This window comes from Heptranchias perlo, chromosome 10 (genome assembly GCF_035084215.1).
Source record: "Heptranchias perlo isolate sHepPer1 chromosome 10, sHepPer1.hap1, whole genome shotgun sequence".
Taxonomy (NCBI): Eukaryota; Metazoa; Chordata; class Chondrichthyes; order Hexanchiformes; family Hexanchidae; genus Heptranchias; species Heptranchias perlo.
In genome coordinates, this window is record NC_090334.1 from 27,250,220 (window position 1) to 27,270,214 (window position 19,995).

General features: G+C 42.6%; 1 protein-coding gene across 2 annotated transcripts in view; it reads right to left on the reverse strand.

Annotated features, from left to right (window-relative positions):
• The window catches only part of LOC137326362 (rho GTPase-activating protein 11A-like), an 86,119-nt gene extending 72,188 nt beyond the window's left edge, over positions 1-13,931 (reverse strand). For both annotated transcript variants that reach the window (XM_067991368.1, XM_067991367.1), the window contains exons 1-2: positions 13,708-13,931; positions 7,350-7,438 (exon numbers count right to left, since the gene is read on the reverse strand). In XM_067991368.1, coding sequence (XP_067847469.1) covers positions 7,350-7,438; positions 13,708-13,833 — 215 coding nt within the window. In that variant the 5' untranslated portion in view covers positions 13,834-13,931. The remainder of the gene's footprint in view (positions 1-7,349; positions 7,439-13,707) is intronic.
• Positions 13,932-19,995: the final 6,064 nt, after the last annotated feature.

The window sequence follows — 19,995 nt, forward strand, 5'->3', positions numbered from 1 at the left end:
GTTGTCTACAGGCCTCCAAACAGTAGTGGCAATGTAGAGCATAGGATCAAACAGAAAATTAGAGCTGCATGTAACAAGGGTACTACAGTAATCATGGGTGACTTTAATCTACATATAGACTGGCCAAACCAAATTAGCAATAATACTGTGGAGGATGAATTCCTGGAGTGTGCACGAGATGATTTTTAGACCAGTACGTTGAGGAGCCAACCAGGGAACAGGCTATCCTAGATTGGGTATTGTGCAATGAGAAGGGGTTAATTAACAATCTTGTTGTGCGGGGTCCTTTAGGGAAGGGTGACCATAACATGATAGAATTCTTCATTAAGATAGAAAGTGAAGTAGTCCAATCCGAAACTAGGGTCCTAAATCTAAACAAAGGAAACTATGAAGGTATGAGGAGTGAGTTGGCTATGGTAGATTGGGAAGCTTCATTAAAAAGCATGATGTTGGATAGGCAATGGCTAACATTTAAGGAACAAATGCATGAATTGTAGCAATCGTACATTCTTTTCTGGTGCAAAAACACAAAAGGAAAAGAAGCCCAACCATGGCTAACAAAAGAAATTAAGGATAGTATTAGATCCAAAGAAGAGTCATATAAAGTTGCCAGAAAAAGTAGCAAGCCTGAGGATTGGGAGCAGTTTAGAATTCAGCAAAAAAGGAACAAGAGATTGATTAAGAGAGGAAAAAAAATAGTAGAAAAGTAAACATGCAAGGAACATAAAAGCGGTCTCTAAAAGCTTCTATAAGTATGTAAAAAGAAAAAGATTAATGAAGACAAATGTAGGTCCCTTGCAATCAGAAACGGGAGAATTTGTAATGGGAACAAGGAAATGGCAGAGCAATTAAACAAATACTTTGGTTCTGTCTTCATGGAAGAGGACACAAATAACTTCCCAGAAATGCTAGGGAACCAATGGAATAGTGAGAAGGAGGAATTAAAGGAAATTAGTATTTGTAAAAAAATAGTGCTGGAGAAATTAATGGGACTGAAAGACGATAAATCCCCAGGGCCTGATAATCTGCATCCCAGAGTACTAAAAGAGGTAGACATGGAAATAGTGGATGCATTAGTTGTCATCTTCCAAAATTCTATAGATTATGTAACAGTTCCTACAAATTGGAGGGTGGCAAATGTAACCCCACTATTTAAAAAAGGGAGAGAGAAAACAGGGAACTACAGACCGGTTAGCCTACCATCAGTAGTAGGGAAAATGCTAGAGTCGATTATAAAGGATGTGATAACAAGACACTTAGAAAATATCAACGGGATTAGACAACGTCAACATGGATTTATGAAAGGGAAATCGTGTTTGACAAACCTACTGGAGTTTTTCGAGGATGTAACTGGTAGAATAGATAAGGGAGAACCAGTGGATGTAGTTTATTTGGATTTTCAGAAGGCCTTTGATAAAGTCCCGTATAAGAGGTTAGTGCGCAAAATTAAAGCACATGGGATTGGTGGTAATAGACTGGCATGGGTTGAAAATTGGTTAACAGACAGGAAACAGAGAGTAGGTCTAAATGGGTCTTTTTCGGGGTGGCAGGCAGTGACTAGTGGGGTACCGCAGGGATCAGCGCTTGGGCCCCAGCTATTCACAATATATATCAATGATTTGGATGAGGGAACCAAATGTAATATTTCCAAGTTTGCTGACGACACAAAACTAGGTGGGATTGTGAGTTGTGAGGAGGATGCAAAGAGGCTTCAAGGCAATTTAGAGAAGTTGAGTGAGTGGGCACATACATGGCAGATGCAGTATAATGTGGATAAATGTGAAGTTATCCATTTCAGAAGGAAGAACAGAAAGGCAAAGTATTATTTAAATAGTGATAGATTGGGAAATGTTGATGTATAATGGGACCTGGGTGTCCTTGTACACCAGTCACTGAAAGCAAACATGCAGGTGCAGCAAGCAGTTAGGAAGGTAAATGGTATGTTGGCTTTCATTACAAGAGGATTTGTGCACAGCAGCAAGGATGTCTTACTGCAGTTATACAGAGCCTTGGTGAGACCACACCTGGAGTATTGTGTGCAGGTTTGGTCTCCTTACCTAAGAAAGGATAAACGTGCCATTGAGAGAGTGCAGCGAATGTTCACCAGACTGATTCCTGGGATGGCAGGACTGTCGTTATGAGGAGAGATTGGGTCGACTTGGCCTGTATTCATTCGAGTTTAGAAGAATGAGAGGAAATCTCATTGAAATGTATAAAATTCTGTCAGGGCTAGACAGACTGGTTGCAGGGAGGATGTTTCCCCTGGCTGGGGATGGGGGGGGGAGGAGTCCAGAACGAGGGGTCACAGTCTCAGGATACGGGGTAGGACATTTAGGACGGAGATGAGGAGAAATCTCTTCACTCAGAGGGTGGTGAACCTGTGGAACTCTATACCACAGAAGGCTGTGGAGGCCAAGTCACTGAATATATTTAAGAAGGAGCTAGATAAGGTATCAAGGGGTATGGGGAGAGAGCGGGAATATAGTATTGAGATAGAGGATCAGCCATGATCATACTGAATGGCGGAGCATACTTGAAGGGCCGAATGGCCTACTCCTGCTCCTATTTTCTTTTCTTTTTATTTGTTCATGGGATGTCGGCGTCGCTGGCAAGGCCAACATTTATTGCCCATCCCTAATTGCCCTTGAGAAGGTGGTGGTGAGCCGCCTTCTTGAACCACTGCAGTCCATGTGGTGAAGGTTCTCCCACCGTGCTGTTAGGAAGGGAGTTCCAGGATTTTGACCCAGCAACGATGAAGGAACGGCGATATATTTCCAAGTCGGGATGGTGTGTGACTTGGAGTGGAACGTGCAGGTGGTGTTGTTCCCATGTGCCTGCTGCTCTTCTCCTTCTAGCTGGTAGAGGTAGTGGGTTTGGGAGGTGCTGTCGAAGGAGCCTTGGCGAGTTGCTGCAGTGCATCCTGTGGATGGTACACACTGCAGCCACAGTGCGCTGGTGGTGAAGGGAGTGAATGTTTAGGGTGGTGGATGGGGTGCCAATCAAGCAGGCTGCTTTTCCTGGATAGTGTCGAGCTTCTTGAGTGTTGTTGGAGCTGCACTCATCCACGCAAGTGGAGAGTATTCTATCACACTCCTGACTTGTGTCTTGTAGATGGTGGAAAGGCTTTGGGGAGTCAGGAGGTGAGTCACTCGCCGCAGAATACCCAGCCTCTGACCTGCTCTTGTAGCCACAGTATTTATGTGGCTGGTCCAGTTGAGTTTCTGGTCAATGGTGACCCCCAGGATGTTGATGGTGGGGGATTCAGTGATGGTAATGCCATTGAATGTCAAGGGGAGGTGATTGGACTCTCTCTTGTTGGAGATGGTCATTGCCTGGCACTTGTCTGGCGCGAATGTTACTTGCCACATATGATCCCAAGCCTGGATGTTGTCCAGGTCTTGCTGCATGCGGGCACGGACTGCTTCATTATCTGAGGGGTTGCGAATGGAACTGAACACTGTGCAATCATCAGTGAACATCCCCATTTCTGACCTTATGATGGAGGGAAGGTCATTGATTAAGTAGCTGAAGATGGTTGGGCCTAAGACACTGTCCTGCGGAACTCCTGCAGCAATGTCCTGGGGCTGAGATGATTGGCCTCCAACAACCTCTACCATCTTCCTTTGTGCTAGGTATGATGCCAGCCACTAGAGAGTTTTCCCCCTGATTCAACATTGACTTCAATTTTACTAGGGCTCCTTGGTGCCACACTTGGTCAAATGCTGCCTTGATGTCAAGGGCAGTCACTCTCACCTCACCTCTGGAATTCAGCTCTTTTGTCCATGTTTGGACCAAGGCTGTAATGAGGTCTGGAGCCGAGTGGTCCTGGCGGAACCCAAACTGGACATCGGTGAGCAGGTTATTGGTGAGTAAGTGCCGCTTGATAGCACTGTCGACGACACCTTCCATCACTTTGCTGATGATTGAGAGTAGACTGATGGGAGCGGTAATTGGCCAGATTGGATCTGTCCTGCTTTTTGTGGACAGGACATACCTGGGCAATTTTCCACATTGTCGGGTAGATGGCAGTGTTGTAGCTGTACCGGAACAGCTTGGCTAGAGGCACAGCTAGTTCTGGAGCACAAGTCTTCAGCACTACAACCGGGATGTTGTCGGGGCCCATAGCCTTTGCTGTATCCAGTGCACTCAGACTTTTCTTGATATCACGTGGAGTGAATCGAATTGGCTGAAGACTGGCTTCTGTGATGGTGTGGATATCGGGAGGAGGCCGAGATGGATCAACCACTCGGTACTTCTGGCTGAATATGGTTGCAAACACTTCAGCCTTGTCTTTTGCACTCACGTGCTGGACTCCGCCATCATTGAGGATGGGGATGTTTACAGAGCCTCCTCCTCCCGTTAGTTGTTTAATTGTCCACCACCATTCACGACTGGATGTGGCAGGACTGCAGAGCTTTGATCTTATCCATTGGTTGTGGAATCACTTAGCTCTGTCTGTAGCATGTTGCTTCCGCTGTTTAGCATGCATGTAGTCCTGAGTTGTAGCTTCACCGGGTTGGCACCTCATTTTGAGGTATGCCTGGTGCTGCTCCTGGCATGCTCTTCTACACTCCTCATTGAACCAGGGTTGATCCCCTGGCTTGTTGGTAATGGTAGAGTGAGGAATATGCCGGGCCATGAAGTTACAAATTGTGCTGGAATACAATTCTGCTGCTGCTGATGGTCCACTGCGCCTCATGGATGCCCAGTTTTGAGCTGCTAGATCTGTTCTGAATCTATCCCATTTAGCACGGTGGTAGTGCCACACAACATGTTGGATGGTGTCCTCAGTGCGAAGACGGGACTTTGTGTCCACGAGGACCTTGCGGTGGTCACTCCTACCAATACTGTCATGGACAGATGCATTTGCGACAGGTAGACTGGTGAGGACGAGGTCAAGTAAGTTTTTCCCTCGTGTTGGTTCGCTCACCACCTGCCGCAGGCCCAATCTGGCAGCTATGTCCTTCAGGACTTGGCCAGTTTGGTCAGTAGTGGTGCTACCCAGCCACTCTTGGTGATGGACATTGAAGTCCCCCACCAAGAGTACATTCTGTGCCCTTGCTACCCTCAGTGCTTCCTCCAAGTGGTGTTCAACATGGAGGAGGACTGATTCATCAGCTGAGGGAGGGCGGTAGATGGTAATCAGCAGGAGGTTTCCTTGCCCGTGTTTGACCTATTTTCTATGTTTCTATATTTAAATGAGCTTCAACAGAGTGAAAATGGTGCAACAGAACAAATTTCACTGAAATGCTCCCATTTCATAAAGAGACTATAATAAAACAGGTAATCAAATGTACCGGGTAAAGTTCAAGACTTGAATTCTGGTGTCATGCGAGCCACAGTTTATCTGAATACCCATTCAAACAGATCAATTAACCAAAGCACCCAACGTGACATTATGAAATAAAGTCCACTGGGATAATGTAAATAGTTTCCCACTAAGTCTGTCCAAAAGTATTCTGCCTTTGTAACCAAATAAAATGATATTTAATCAAACAGTATGTAGAGGCAGGAAAAACGCCAATATGCAGGTCAGCCAAAGTGATGCAGCTTATCTAATTAGCTTGTTGCATGAAGACAAGTGTTATTTTTGGGTTTTTTTTTTTAACCTTCTTATCCTGGATTATTTTGGGTCTCATATCTTAGATCAATCTCAAGGATAAGTACCAATTTCTCAAACTTCTGAGAAAATCTACACTTGCCTTCAAATTTAGGTGAGTTATCAGTAATGCACGCTAGTAAGTGAACAGCAAACTGTTTGGTAATGGCGTTTAGGTACTGTATTATCTTATGGTCAGTGACTTTATTCAGTAAGGAGCTGAGTCTTACAGACTAGAAGGTCTCGTGTTCAATTCCCAATTTGTGCTGAGTTAAATATTTCATCAGAATAATGGCAAAGTCCTACAATTAGTACTCTTTGAGTTAAGGGGATGAAAAACAACCAGAGTTTCCATTCTTGAACAATATCAAATGATCTCTGGGGGAGATGCATATAGACACAGCAGAGGACAAGATTAGGCTCGATGTCTCACAAAGTTAAATAGCCCACTGACACGCTATTGAGACTCACAAAATAAATAACACTTGGGCAAGGAATCCTAGTAATTACACCTTCAAGAGGAAAATGGGAAACTGATGAGAGAAAAATAGTTAAAAAGAGATAACACGTAATAAAGGCTAGCTGCTGTATCTTTCTGTTGTCTGCAAATCTTACTCATTTTCAGCTGAAAAAGATTTATATCTCTAAAAGTTACTTTTTAAAAAATATGTAATCACTGAATGCCAGCAAGAAAATGAAACTAAAGAAGACACAAATGTCATGTTTTAATTTCCTCAATCACAAAACACTCATCTACTCTGATTTTAGAGGCATGTGCACTGATGGCAGTATTTAAGCATTATTAGTCATCTATGTTTTACATTGTCAGGTAGGTGGAGCCAAGTTTTCAAATTAATCAACCACCGATGTACACTTCATTTATTAAATCCCTGGAAATTTAACTTAAGTATTTCACATTCCAAAGCAGCAAAATGAAACCATTCCTCACACAACAGAAATGTGATAGAGTTTGTGTGCCGTTTTATTTTTTTTTAGTTCAGCAGCCAATACATAAAAACATATTTAGGTAACCACTGGCACATGGATAATTGATCACTTGTGGCTGCAGTCTTTGCAAGTCACTCAGTCCAATGATGTGACGTATTTTTCAAAAACCCTCTACCAAGAATATATCTTCCATAAAAAATAGCTTAAATGAGATACTTAGACCAATAAATAGCTATTGTTTACAGCACTGTCCTGTTTTGTCTAAGCTATCTCCCTTATTCTATTATAGAACTTACAGCCAGTTTATAAGAACATAGTTAACTACTGTATTTACAATAACTTGTCTGTTTTCTGGATTTGCAACAGGGACAATAATTTGAGCCATGGCAAAACGTACCAGCATAACTCTCAATTGGCCACTTCAATTTCTCCAAAAACAATATATATTTTGTAAACAGAAATGATCATGTTCATGTCCAGTCAACTCCCGATAATTCAGTCATTTTTGCGCTATAATGATGTAAATTATCCAAGTGATGTAAGTAACAAAGTGGGAAATAGTGCTAAAAATGTTTTGAATTATCAGGTAATTTGAATTGAATAACTTTAAATCAAGAGTAGACCAAGGCATAAAAAGTAGGAAAATAGAATTAGCTTCATTCTAAAATATTCAACAGCAGTGATCTATTTTTGTTTTGAAATATTTTGAAAATACAAGCACAAAATCACAAACAAGTAAATATTTCACATTCTAGGCATTTCAACCATGTGAAAAATCAATTAAACCTCTTTTTCTACTTACTGAGGAACAGTGGCATGTTCAAGGACAGTGCATTGTGGCAGAGCATGCAGAGGGGTACCAAACACTGCATTGTATATTATCTTCTTGTCCTAAAAGCAATTCATAAAGAATGTATGAGTGCACAATTTGCATCAAGTTAGACGTAATAACATTATTACCAAAATAACCCAAGGACAGTGGAAGCACATCAATTTTTAAGAGATACTGCTTACCAAATTACAGTTCTGGTTAAATTCCAGCAGTATTCCTCCACACACTTAACTTGACCAAGCTTTAGCTCTGCCAACCTGTGCCTAAACTTTCTGGACTTGGGCAAGGGTCCCTACGGAGTAACAGTATGCAACCCCACAAGTGGGTGTAGCTTGATTTGAAGATTTAAACATCTTTACCAAAGTTGTATTTTATTCTGGTTTAAAAATTAATGAAGGCTGACTCAAAAACAAGTCTTCCATGGGCTCGCCCCTCCCTATCTCTGTAACCTCCTCCAGCCCTACAACTCTCCGAGATCTCTGTGCTCCTCCAATTCTGGCCTCTTGCGCATCCCTGATTTCCTTCGCTCCACCACTGGCAGCCATGCTTTCAGGTGCCTAGGCCCTAAGCTTTGGAATTCCATTCCTAAACCACTCCACCTCTCTCTTCTCCTTTAAGTCACTCCTTAAAACTTACCTCTTTGACCAAGCTTTTGGTCACCTGTCCTAATATCTCTATGTGGCTCAGTGTCAAATTTTGTCTGATGAAGCGCCTTGGGATATTTTACAACATTAAAGGCGCTATATAAATGCAAGTTGTTGTTGTTCCTATTGAAATTCCAATCACTAACAACCAAAACCGTTCAATATATTACCAATATTTTAAAAATTGAATCTACTTGAATTTAACTATTCAAATTCTTTTCTGCTTATTGGAAAGCACATTACTCTCACATGTGTTTTATATTACACACTAAATTAAAAACAAGATGTGCAATGATAGGGGTGAATGATGCAAAATATTTTCATAGGACCATTTCTCTCATAAAAAGAGAGGAAACTGGAGAGTCAGCAACTGCACCGAAAGAAAAAATCAGGCTTTCAAATTATTACTGTAAACATAAAACTGCATTAAACTGGTACTAAACGACCGTTGGACATGCAGATCATTGAATTTGCAGTACCACTTCACTTCCTGAAATTTAACTGGGCCATTTATTTTCAAAGTTTAGCAAGGTCAATCCAAATATTATCACGAGTTTAATACAGTTACAGAGCTGCCTGACTTCCTAAATGTTAAGTCTTCAAATGGGTTGTTCATTTTCAAGTATTAACAATTTAAATGAATGCCATAAACCCACTGCATTTTCACCACCTTACCACAGTACAATGCCGCTGGGACCAAATGCTTAACCACAAGCAAAAATTGGATCAGAAATTGCTCCCGAAATAACGGCGAAATAACGGAGTACCTCAACAGCACTCTCCATTTTTATGGCGAATCGAAGGAGCAAGTTCCCGCATTTGCAAATGCGCACTAAAACCTGGAAATCATGAGCTTGCTCCTATTGGTTCGCCAGCGATTTGACAGCTGCGAATTATAGGGCCATCACGCTTTACAAGCATTGAAATCACCAAAAAATTCCAAACATGCTCTTCCATCCTGCTGAAAAATACCAGTTCTAAACTAATTGTTAAAAGCGCCATAACTCTTAATGACTGCCAAATAACTAAAATTAAATTTTAAAAATGTGGAGTCTCATATTACTCCTTATTTTAATAGTTTTTGGTTATTAAAATAAATTTAAACATTTAAAAATTAACATTTATTTTTTACTTTCCCTTCTGGCTCTTTAATTTAATTCAATTATTTCTTTGGCTTTTTATTAAAAAAAATTTTGTTACAATGACTTCCAGAATACTAACTTTAAATGAATGAAGTCTGCTTGCCTGTTTGTGGCGGTGATTTCTCTTCCTGACAGAATTTGTGAGTGTGTCTTCTATTCTCATAGACATTTCCATGCAAATCAACTTACGCTGTTCAGAGGCGGATTTATAGCGCACAATTCTTTAAAAGTTCAAAATTACACAAGTCGACACCAGGACCCGCAGTAAGTACATTTGTAAATTTATTTTGCAGGAACTGCAACGATCATTGCTATGCCGCTGGGCGCATGTTCTGGCCCATTGTCTCTACGGCTCGACTGATGGCTCATTATGCAATTTGATTGCATTGTATGGTACTGAGCCAAAGAGAGCTTTAAGATCCCAGGTTTGATCCATGGGCTGTGCTAAATTTGCAGCGCACAATTGACCTCAGTATCCTCTAGCTTAATTAAGGAGGGTTATTCTGCATACACAAAATATTTTGATTAAAAAGTTACTTTGTAAATCAATTATGACTTATTGACAAGGACCTCCTCCCAAGCCTCAACATTCCCTGCATGTTTTTTTTAGCTTTTAAAACTAAATTTGTCAATAATAAGTAGGTTTCAAATCAGAGACCTGCAAGGAATTACTTTGATCTTCTTTTTAAGACAAATTCCTAAAAGCAACATCTACTGAAGAAACCCTTTGCTATTTTAAGTGCAACTTATCAACTTCCTCAAACATGAGGAAGTTTTTACCCAATCCTATAATGCTTTATGCAATACAAGATTCTCAAGAAGCCAATTCAAGAGCAGCAACCATTCAATATTATAAAAAGGTACAACCATGTTTAAACAGAAACAGCATCCTTATACACAAATTTAAAAAGGAAAACTGAATGTTGGAAATCTGAAATAAGGTTTTCCGCAGGGATACATGCAAAATATTAAACTATCTTTGTCTTTCAAATTGTGATCAACTTCTGTGCATTAGCAGTGTTATACAATCAGGTCTTATAGTACATCATTACAACACAACTAGTCATCAACACACTCATCTACCACAAACTTATGCTCCCTTCTTTGTTGGCAGACATCCTCGAGTACGAGGGCCACACTACTACAACAACACGTCAATCCAACTATAAATCTATATGGACCTAACAAATATATCACACTCCAAATATTCTGCCACTATTTTAATTCAGCAGCGTGGAAAGGGAAACAATTCACACCTACAGCACAAATGTTAAACATGTCAAAGGATCTAGTAAGGAAATACCAAGAAAAATGCAGCCTGAGAAAGGATAGACATCGTGGGTTCTGGAAGTGGGGGTCTGGAAGCAATGGACAATCCAAAAGAGGTAGAAATATGCTCACTGCTGCCACACTCCCACACAGCAGTTTCTATTTCCCTGCCTTGGGGTGTTCCACAACAACCATTTAAAGGAAATGTCATAAAAAGTAAAAGATTAAAAACTAAATTACCATGATTGCATGTATGTAGTAAATATATTTTCAAAACAAAAATGTTGTCCACATTTCTTCAGCTGATTCCCACCAAATCAGCAAGGTAAATCGCTGTATGGGATGTGTATGCTTTGAAGTTTTTTGGGATATAAGAGACTGTGTAAAATCTGCACATATGTTTTATCATAAATCACTCCATTTCCAGTGTTGATGATTGTGCAGTAATAAAATTTATGAGCAGAGTGATAGAAATTAAACCAATCTAAAAATAGGGTTTTTTAAAAAAACTAGGTACAGTTTTTAAAAAAAAACAAAATCTGCAGGACTGAATTTTAACTCAGCGTACTATTTTAAACAGACCAAAGTATACTCTTTTGGTTCTAGAGACTGAGCAAAGTGCTATCCCATCGGATCAACAAACGTTTCCCTTTTTGCAGGGAGGGCACCAAACATATTTTGAGTTTTGGTGGAATTATGGATTTGTGAATGCAACCTTCATGTAAGTTATCGTATATAAGCATTAAAAAATTTCACAACCTCAGGACGTCCCAAAGCTTTACAACCAATGAAGTACTTTTGAAGTTGTAATGTAGGAAACGCAGTAGCCAACTTGCACACAGCAAAGTCCCACAAACAGCAATGAAATAAATGACCAGATGATCTGTTTTAGTGGTGTTGGTTGAAGGATAAACTTTGGCCAGGACACCGGAGAGATTGCCCCTGCTCCTCTTCGAAATAGGGCCATGGGATCTTTTACGTCCTCTTGAGAAGGCAGACGGAGCCACGGTTTAGCATCTCATCCAAAAGATGGTACCTCCAACAGTGCAGCACTCCCTCAGTACTGCACTCAGCCTAGATTATGTGCACAAGTCCCTGGAGTGGGATATCAGCACATAACCTGACTCGGAGGCGAAAGTGCTACCACTGAGCCAGGGATGACACTTAATGGCTCTTGGTGACAACAAAAAATGAGCAATCTTGTATGTACCTTTTAGATGGCAATACAGAAGAATGAGTTCTATATTTATGGGAAAAATAACTACGATGTGGATTCATTTATACCAACCTAATTGTCTTAGAACTCGTTTGCATATACTGGGCTATGACATACACACATCAGGGAATTATATTGTCCAAAATATGGATACACAAAGCAGAACCAGTGTCACCTGAAGAAACTGGGTTCCTTAAATTTGGTACCATTAGCAGAATTGCTCATATTGCAATTACATTGTGAACAATCTGCTAAATTGCTATTCTGGAGCATAATTTAATGCATATTCATATTCCTTCTATCTCATTAGTCAAACTGTTGTAAATGTCGGCAACTGAGCATGCATTGACTTATATAAGAAATTTTTCAATTCATATACTACCATATTATCGATGTGCATCAGAACACACCACAAATTTTGGGAAAAAAATCATGAAAAATTCCTCTGATCTGTGACTTAATATGGGCAGCTGGTAGAGTCCCTCATCAGTTCATTTACTTCATGCTGTGACCCAAATACCAGCAGTCTGATTCAGCATGTGAAGTCAAATAAAAGAACCTAGTCCACCATCCAATTTGAAATCCAAATGAAGCTGGATCAAATTCCTAACATATTACACTTTACAAACAAATAAAATCCCCCAACCTCCTAAATGCAGTTGACGCTTATCTGAATTATTTGGACAAATACCTGTGACCAACTGAATATACAAATAACCACACATTAAACATGTATAGAAATAGATGTATATGACATTGTACAACAGGGAATGCTGGGAGCTCCATTTAACTTGGTTAAGCAGTCAATTTGGAAAATATTTGAAAAAAGGCTTACAAATATGCTGCATTTAGTCCTATGTCTTGAGCTTATCCTAAACCAAGGTAAACATTGTTATTTCATTCCAGTTTTCTGCTTTACCCCTGTCCAATATAAACACTGCAGCACATTGTAAAACTTATTCAAATCCCATATAAATCATGCTATTTATTTCAATTAAATGCAGACCTCGAGTCCAATGTTGACCCACAATTCAAGATATATTGTATTTAACTGAATTCACTCCCCAACATCCAGTATTTCACTCTGACTCTCTTCCCCCGGCCTGATATTGCTGGCAAAATAACGGTGAGGCTAATGGCGCTCACCGTTATTTATGCGTAAATGGTACAGCAACTGCAGGCAAGGGGCAGATGCGAGATTAAATACCAATATCCAAACGTTGCTGTCCGAGTTGCATCGCTCCACCGTTAGCTTTGCGAAAATGGCATTTCACTGTCTGCCTCATTGTTGCCATAAATTGAATGGTGTGAAGTTGCTGTATTTGCACGGTAGATACGAACTAAATGCACCACAGATATTTAGGACTAGTAATTAGCAGTGTAAGTACCCTTTTAATGACATGTTAATGACTGCCAATCACCCTCTCTGGCACCGAAAATTAACTATTACAAGAGTCTCATTCCTTCAGGTTGTGAATTGTTTTAGGAGATTTTTTAATTGTCAGATTGTAATTTTTTTTCTTACTTTTCCTTTGTCTCTTTTTCTCTCTATCTTAATCCAATCTATCTTTCCCTCTCTTTATTTCTCTTTCTGTATCTGATTTGACATTTAATTCACTCCCTTTGATTCACCCTCCTTCTCAGTGTTGATTTCCAAATCCTTAAATCTCATTAGTTAAGGAGGTACCCTGTTGGATGCCCTGTTTCCCTCGCTGCCCCGCTATCGGCTCGCACTTTCAACAACTTAGTGGGCAATTTTTTTTTGGAGCTGAAGGGTGCAGGGACAGGTCTAAATAACAGCAGAACCCGTTAGCTGCCCTGATACAGCGAAATCTGGTCCATTGTACTTCACTGATCCTCCCAGTCCGCATTAAATATTGTATTTCACTGCCCCCCACCCAATTCAATTTAAACATTGCATTTAACTCTGGATTTCTTCTTCCTCATCCTCCAAGTCCAATGTGAACATTGTGTGTGACTGAATTCAACCTCCACCACCCCAATGTAAACACTACTGTATTTAACTCTGGCCGCGATTTTTTTTGGCCCTTTCTCACCCGGCCGTGATCCCGGCCCAGCGCCCGGTTGTTGCCGTTGGCCTTGTTCCAGTGTTTCAGTTTGATCCCATAACATCTGAGCTGCTGCACCACGGCCAGCCTCAGCAGGTTCCTATCGGGCTTCATGTCGGCGCTGGAGGCTGTAACTGCGATCAATCGAGGACCAACTCCGGCTGGCCGGTCGGGCCCCTATCCCGATCCCCTCTCCTCGGTCGATTCCCTCCTATCCCCTTTCCTCGGTCGACCCCCCTATCCCCTCTCCTCGTCGATCTCCCCTATTCTCTCTCCTCGGTCGATCCCCCCTATCCTCGGTCGATCTCCCCTATTCTTGGTCGATCCCCCCCTCTCCTCGGTCAATCACCCCCCCCCCCTTATCCTCGGTCGATCACCCCCCCTCTCCTCGGTCGATCTCCCCTATTCTTGGTCGATCCCCCCCTCTCCTCGGTCAATCACCCCCCCCCTTATCCTCGGTCGATCACCCCCCCTCTCCTCGGTCGATCTCCCCTATTCTTGGTCGATCCCCCCTCTCTCCTCGGTCGATCACCCCCCCCTCTCCTCGGTCAATCACCCCCCCCTATCCTCGGTCGATCCCCCCCTATCCTCGGTCGATCACCCCCCCCCCCTTATCCTCGGTCGATCACCCCCCCCCTTATCCTCGGTCGATCACCCCCTATCCTCGGTCGATCCCCCCCTATCCTCGGTCGATCACCCCCTATCCTCGGTCGATCACCCCCCCCCCCTTATCCTCGGTCGATCACCCCCCCCCCTTATCCTCGGTCGATCACCCCCCCCCCCTTATCCTCGGTCGATCACCCCCCTATCCTCGGTCGATCCCCCCTTATCCTCGGTCGATCACCCCCTTATCCTCGGTCGATCCCCCCCCTATCCTCGGTCGATCACCCCCCTATCCTCGGTCGATCCCCCTATCTCCCGCTTCCTTCAGTCGCTCGCTCTCCACTCGAACGGTGCCGCTTCTCAAAGGCGCACTTCTCATTGGTCAAAGCCATTTCAAATATTGGGGTCTTGAGGCGCAAGGGCGGCCACGACGCTGCCTGAAGCGAAGCCGTTGAGCTCGAGCAGCCCTGCAGTGCAATGATGGACATGAACGGCCGATTAGGAGCGAGATTTATAATCAAAAAAGTGAATAATTGTAAACTTATTGAAACAAGATGGAGCTGTGTTGACGTTTCATGAGTGACGGGTAACCAAAATAGAATTGACAATCGTTCTGAGGGAACTATTAGTAAATTGGAAATAGATCAAAGTGGTGCCCAAATTCAAAAAAGGGAACTAAACAAACACAGGCAACTATACACCCATTAATCTCACTTCCATAATTTTTTTATGGATTGGAATTGATTATCAGGAATAAACTTGAGCATTTATATAACAACAACCTGGACAAGGAAGATCTCATCTGACCAAAAGCAAAATACTGGGGATGCTGGAAATCTGAAATAAAAATAGAAAATGCTGGAAAAGCTCAGCACGTGAGGCCGCATCTGTGGAGAAAGAAACAGTTAACGTTTCAGGTCGAAGACCTTTCGTCAGAACTGGAAGAAGTTAAAGATTTAAAGTTTTTAAGCAAGTACAGAGCCAGGGAAAGGTGGGGGCGGGGCGGTGGAAAGAACAAAAGGGAAGGTCTGTGATAGGGTAGAGGACAAGAGTGATTAAATAACAAAAGGGATGATGGTGCAAGACAAGGAGGGTGGTAATGGGAGAAGTTGAGAAACAAAAGATGGGTCTAGAGGAGCTGTAAATGGAAACAGCAGAACCATTACCAGCAGTTGCTGTCTGAAAAAATTGGACAGTGGTAATGATTTTAAGTTATTGAAATCAATGTTGAGTCCAGAAAGTTGTATAGTGCCTAAACGAAAAATAAGGTGCTGTTCCTCGAGCTTACACTGAGCATCATTGGAACAGTGTATGAGGCCGAGGACTGAGAAATCAGAGTGGGAGTGGGATGGGGAATTAAAATGGCAAGCGACCGGCAGGTCAGGGTCACGCTTGCAGACAGAGCGGAGGTGTTCAGCAAAGCGATCACCCAATCTGCATTTGGTCTCACCAATATAGGGGAGACCGCATTGTGAGCAGTGAATACAGTATTCTAAATTGAAAGAAGTACAAGTAAACCATTGTTTCACCTGGAAGGAGTGTTTGGGGCCCTGGTGGGAAGGGAGGAGGTGAAGGGGCAGGTGGTGCATCTCCTGCGCTCGCAAGGGAAGGTGCCATGGGGAGGAGAACGGTTTTTGGGGTGATGGAAGAGTGGACCAGGGTGTCGCGGAGAGAGCAGTCCCATCGGAATGCTGGGAGGGGAGGGGAAAATGTGTTTGGAGGTGGCGGAGGATGATATGTTGAATGTGGAGGCTGGTGGGGTGAAAGGTGAGGACAAGGGGGACCCTACCATGATTCTGGGAGGGAAGAGAAGGGGTGAGGACAGAAGTGCGGGAAATAGGACGGCCACAGTCGAGGGCCCTGTCAACTACAGTGGAGGGGAATCCTCGGTTGAGGAAAAAGGAAGACATATCGGAAGAACTGGTGTGGAAGTTGGCATCGTCAGAATAGATGCGACGGAGAAACTGGGAGAATGCAATAGAGTCCTTACAGGAGGTGGGTTGGGAGGAAATGTAATCAAGGATGCTGTGGGAATCAGTGGGCTTATAATAGATATTGGTTGACAGCCTATCCCCAGAAAGGGAGATAGAGAAGTCGAGGAAGGGAAGGGAGGAGTCGAAGATGGACCATGTGAAGACAAGGGAATGGTGGAAATTGGAAGCAAAGCTGATTAAATTTTCCAGTTCAGGTCGAGATCAGGAAGCAGCACTGATACAGTCATCAGTGTACCGGAAAAAAAGGTGAGGGAGGGGACCTGATTAGGACTGGAACAAGGAATGTTCCACGTATCCCACAAAAAGGCAGGCATAGCTGGGACCTATATGGGTTCCCATAGCAACACCTTTTATTTGGAGGAAGTGAGTGGAGTCAAAGGAGAAGTTTCTCAACGTAAGAACAAGTTCAGCCAGGCGGAGAAGGGTTGTGGTAGATGGGGACTGGTTGGGCCTCCGTTGTAGGAAGAAGCAGAGGCCCGCAGACCGACCTGGTGGGAGATGGAGGTGTAGAGGGACTGGACGTCCATAGTGAAAAGTTAGGCCCGGGGAACTGGAAACTTAAAGTTGTGGAGGGCCTCAGAAGAGTCCCGCATGTAGGTCGGAAGAGACTGGACAAGGGGAGAAAAAATAGAGTTGAGATAGGAGGAAATAAGTTCAGTGGGGCAAGAACAGGCTGAAACAATGGGTCTCCCAGGGCAGTCCTGTTTATGGATTGGAGACCGTGGGGAGAAGATCTCCAGAGGAGATGAGGTCAGCGACGGTCTGGGAAACTGGCTTGATGTTCGGTGGCGGGTTCATGGTCTAGGGGGAGGTACAAATGTAAGGAGTCGTACAACACCAGGTTATAGTCCAGCAGCTTTATTTGAAATCACAAGCTTTTGGAGCTTTCCTCCTTCCTCCTGACGAAGGAGGAAAGCTCCGAAAGCTTGTGATTTCAAATAAAGCTGTTGGACTATAACCTGGTGTTGTACGACTCCTTACATTTGTCCACCCCAGTCCATCACCGGCATCTCCACATTAGGGGGAGGTAGGAGGAGGTGTTGGAGAGTAACAGCCCTTCAACTGTGGCAAGCCCTATGGCATTGTGTACTTAGACTTCCAAAACCAATTTGCTAAAGTTCCACATGAAAGACTACTAGTTGGTCTCAAAGCTGTGGGGTTTCATGATAAAATTTAAGAATGGATAAGAAATGAGTTGATGAGTAGAAAGCGTGGATACAGGTTAGAGCAATAATGTTAGGGGAAGTACTCAATGGGGTGCCCCAGGATTCAGTGTTCAGACCAGTATTGTTTCTAGTTTACATCAATGACTTGGGATTCATAAACTCAGTGCAAATTAGTCAAATTTACAGTTGATACCAAACTAGGAAGGGCCATGGAATTGAAAGAAGCAGCCCAGAAATTACAGAATCAGTTCAACAATATATGAGTGGGCCAAACAATGGCAGATGAAATTTAATACACAAATGTAAAGCACTGTACACGGGAAGGGAAAATGGGTAATACAGATACTCCATGAATGATGTTTAAGTAGCTAAGGCTGAAGAGGAAAACAAGCTAGGAGCCTGAGTAGACTCTTATGCTAAACATATTCAACTAATGAAGAGCAGTAATCAACAAAGCCAATAGAATTTTGACCTACATAGCCAAAACAGTAGAGTACAAATCAAAGGAAGTGATGATCAAACTGTACAGTGCTCTGGTCAGAACGCATCTTGACTGCTGTGCCTAGTTCTGATTGATGAGAAACAAGGGAGACATTTAAGCACCGGAGGTAGTGCAGAGAAGAGTTGTGACGCTGTTCGCTAGTATTGGGGGTCAGTGTTATGAGGAAATATTGGAAAGACTTGGGCTTTTCAGAATGGAAAAGTCTGAGAGGTGTTCTTACAGAGGTATATGAGAGAGTAAATGGTATAGGAAAAGTTAATCTAGAATATTCATTTAAATTAAACTGTGGGAGCAGGACAAGGGGACAGCGGTGCACAACGGAGAGATCAGGTTGGGTTGTAGGGCTGGAGGAGGTTACAGAGATAGGAAGGGCAAGATCATTGAGGGATTTAAACACGACCATGAGAATTTTAAACTTGAAGTGTTGGTGGACCTGGAGCCGATGAAGATCAGCGAGGACAGGAGTTATGGGTGAGTAGGACTTGGTGCAAGATAGGATATGGGCAACAGAGCTTTGCATGAGATGAAATATACAGAGGGTGGAGGATGGGAGGCTGGCCATTGGACTAGTCAAGTCTAGGGGTGGCAAGGGCATGGATGACGGTTTTAGCAGTAGATGGGCTGAGGCGAGCAATGTTATGAAGGTGGAAGTAGGCGATCTTTGTCATGGAGAGGATGAGATCAGAAGCTCAGCTAGGGGTCGAATAGAACACTGAGGTTTCAAAGTCTGGTTCAGCATGAGACAGTGGCCGGAGAGGGGGCTGGAATCGATGGCAAGGGTATGGAGTTCATGGCGAAGACCAAAGATGATTGCTTTGGTCTTTCCAATATTTATCTGGAGGAACAATTAGATGCAGCAGTGGGGAGGAGGGGGCTGTAGAGTCGTTCTGGATAGATGAACTAAAATGGGATGAATAACCTTCTCGTCCATAAGTATCTTGTGAGTCTCAATCACCTTGAGTGGTACCTGACAGGCCTGATTACTGAATCACTCATTTTAAATTAAAATGAGTGTTTGTTATCTCTGTGGAAAAGTGCAATCTGTGCCCAGTAAATTTTTTAAAAATACAGTAGTAAAATTGATTTTCCAAATTTAGAGTCAGTTTTATCAATGATTTGCTTGCTTGTGATGTCAATAACTGGTGACACCTAATTAATAGAAGAGTAAAACATCAGCTTTGAGTCAATGCCATCTTTGTTACAAAAAAGAAAAAGGAGAGATAGTTACAGGTAAATATGTCTGGAACTGTCAACACAGCTTAAACTTTTTGTGACATTTCCTCCCCCAAGAAACTTAAAGGGATACTGTATTTATGAAACAATGTTTGACAAACTTGGTTTACAAATGTGCGGTGCAACCACATAAAATCTTGGTATTGAAAAGAAAATCATCATTTGTTGGTAGAAGCTTTCAGATTTTCCCTTCTGGACTTTCAGAAGGCGTATGATAAAGTGCCACATAATAGACTTGTTAACAAAATTGAAGCCCATGGAATTAAAGGGGCAGTGGCAGCGTGGATATGAAATTGGCTAAGGCAGAAAGCAGTGAGTAGTGCTGAACGATTGTTTATCAAACAGGAGGAAGTATACAGTGATGTCCACCAGGGGTCGATATTAGGACACTTTTTCAATATATATATATTAATTACCTGGATTTGGGTATAAAGGGCATAATTTCAAAGTTTGCAGATGACACAAAGCTTGGAAATGTAGTAAACAGTGGGAAGGATAGTACCATAGTTCATGAGGACATAGACTGGTGAAATGGGCAGACACATGGCAAATGAAATTTAATGCAGAGAAGTGTGAAGTGATGCAATTTGGAAGGAAAAATGAGGAGAGGTACAATTTTAAAGAGGGTGCAGGAACAGAGGGACCTGGGGGTGCACATACACAAATCATTGAAGGTGGCAGAACAAGTTGAGAAGGCTGTTACAAAAGCACATGAGATCCTGGGCTTTATTAACAGAGGCATAGAGTACAAAAACAAGGAAGTTTTGCTAAACCTTTA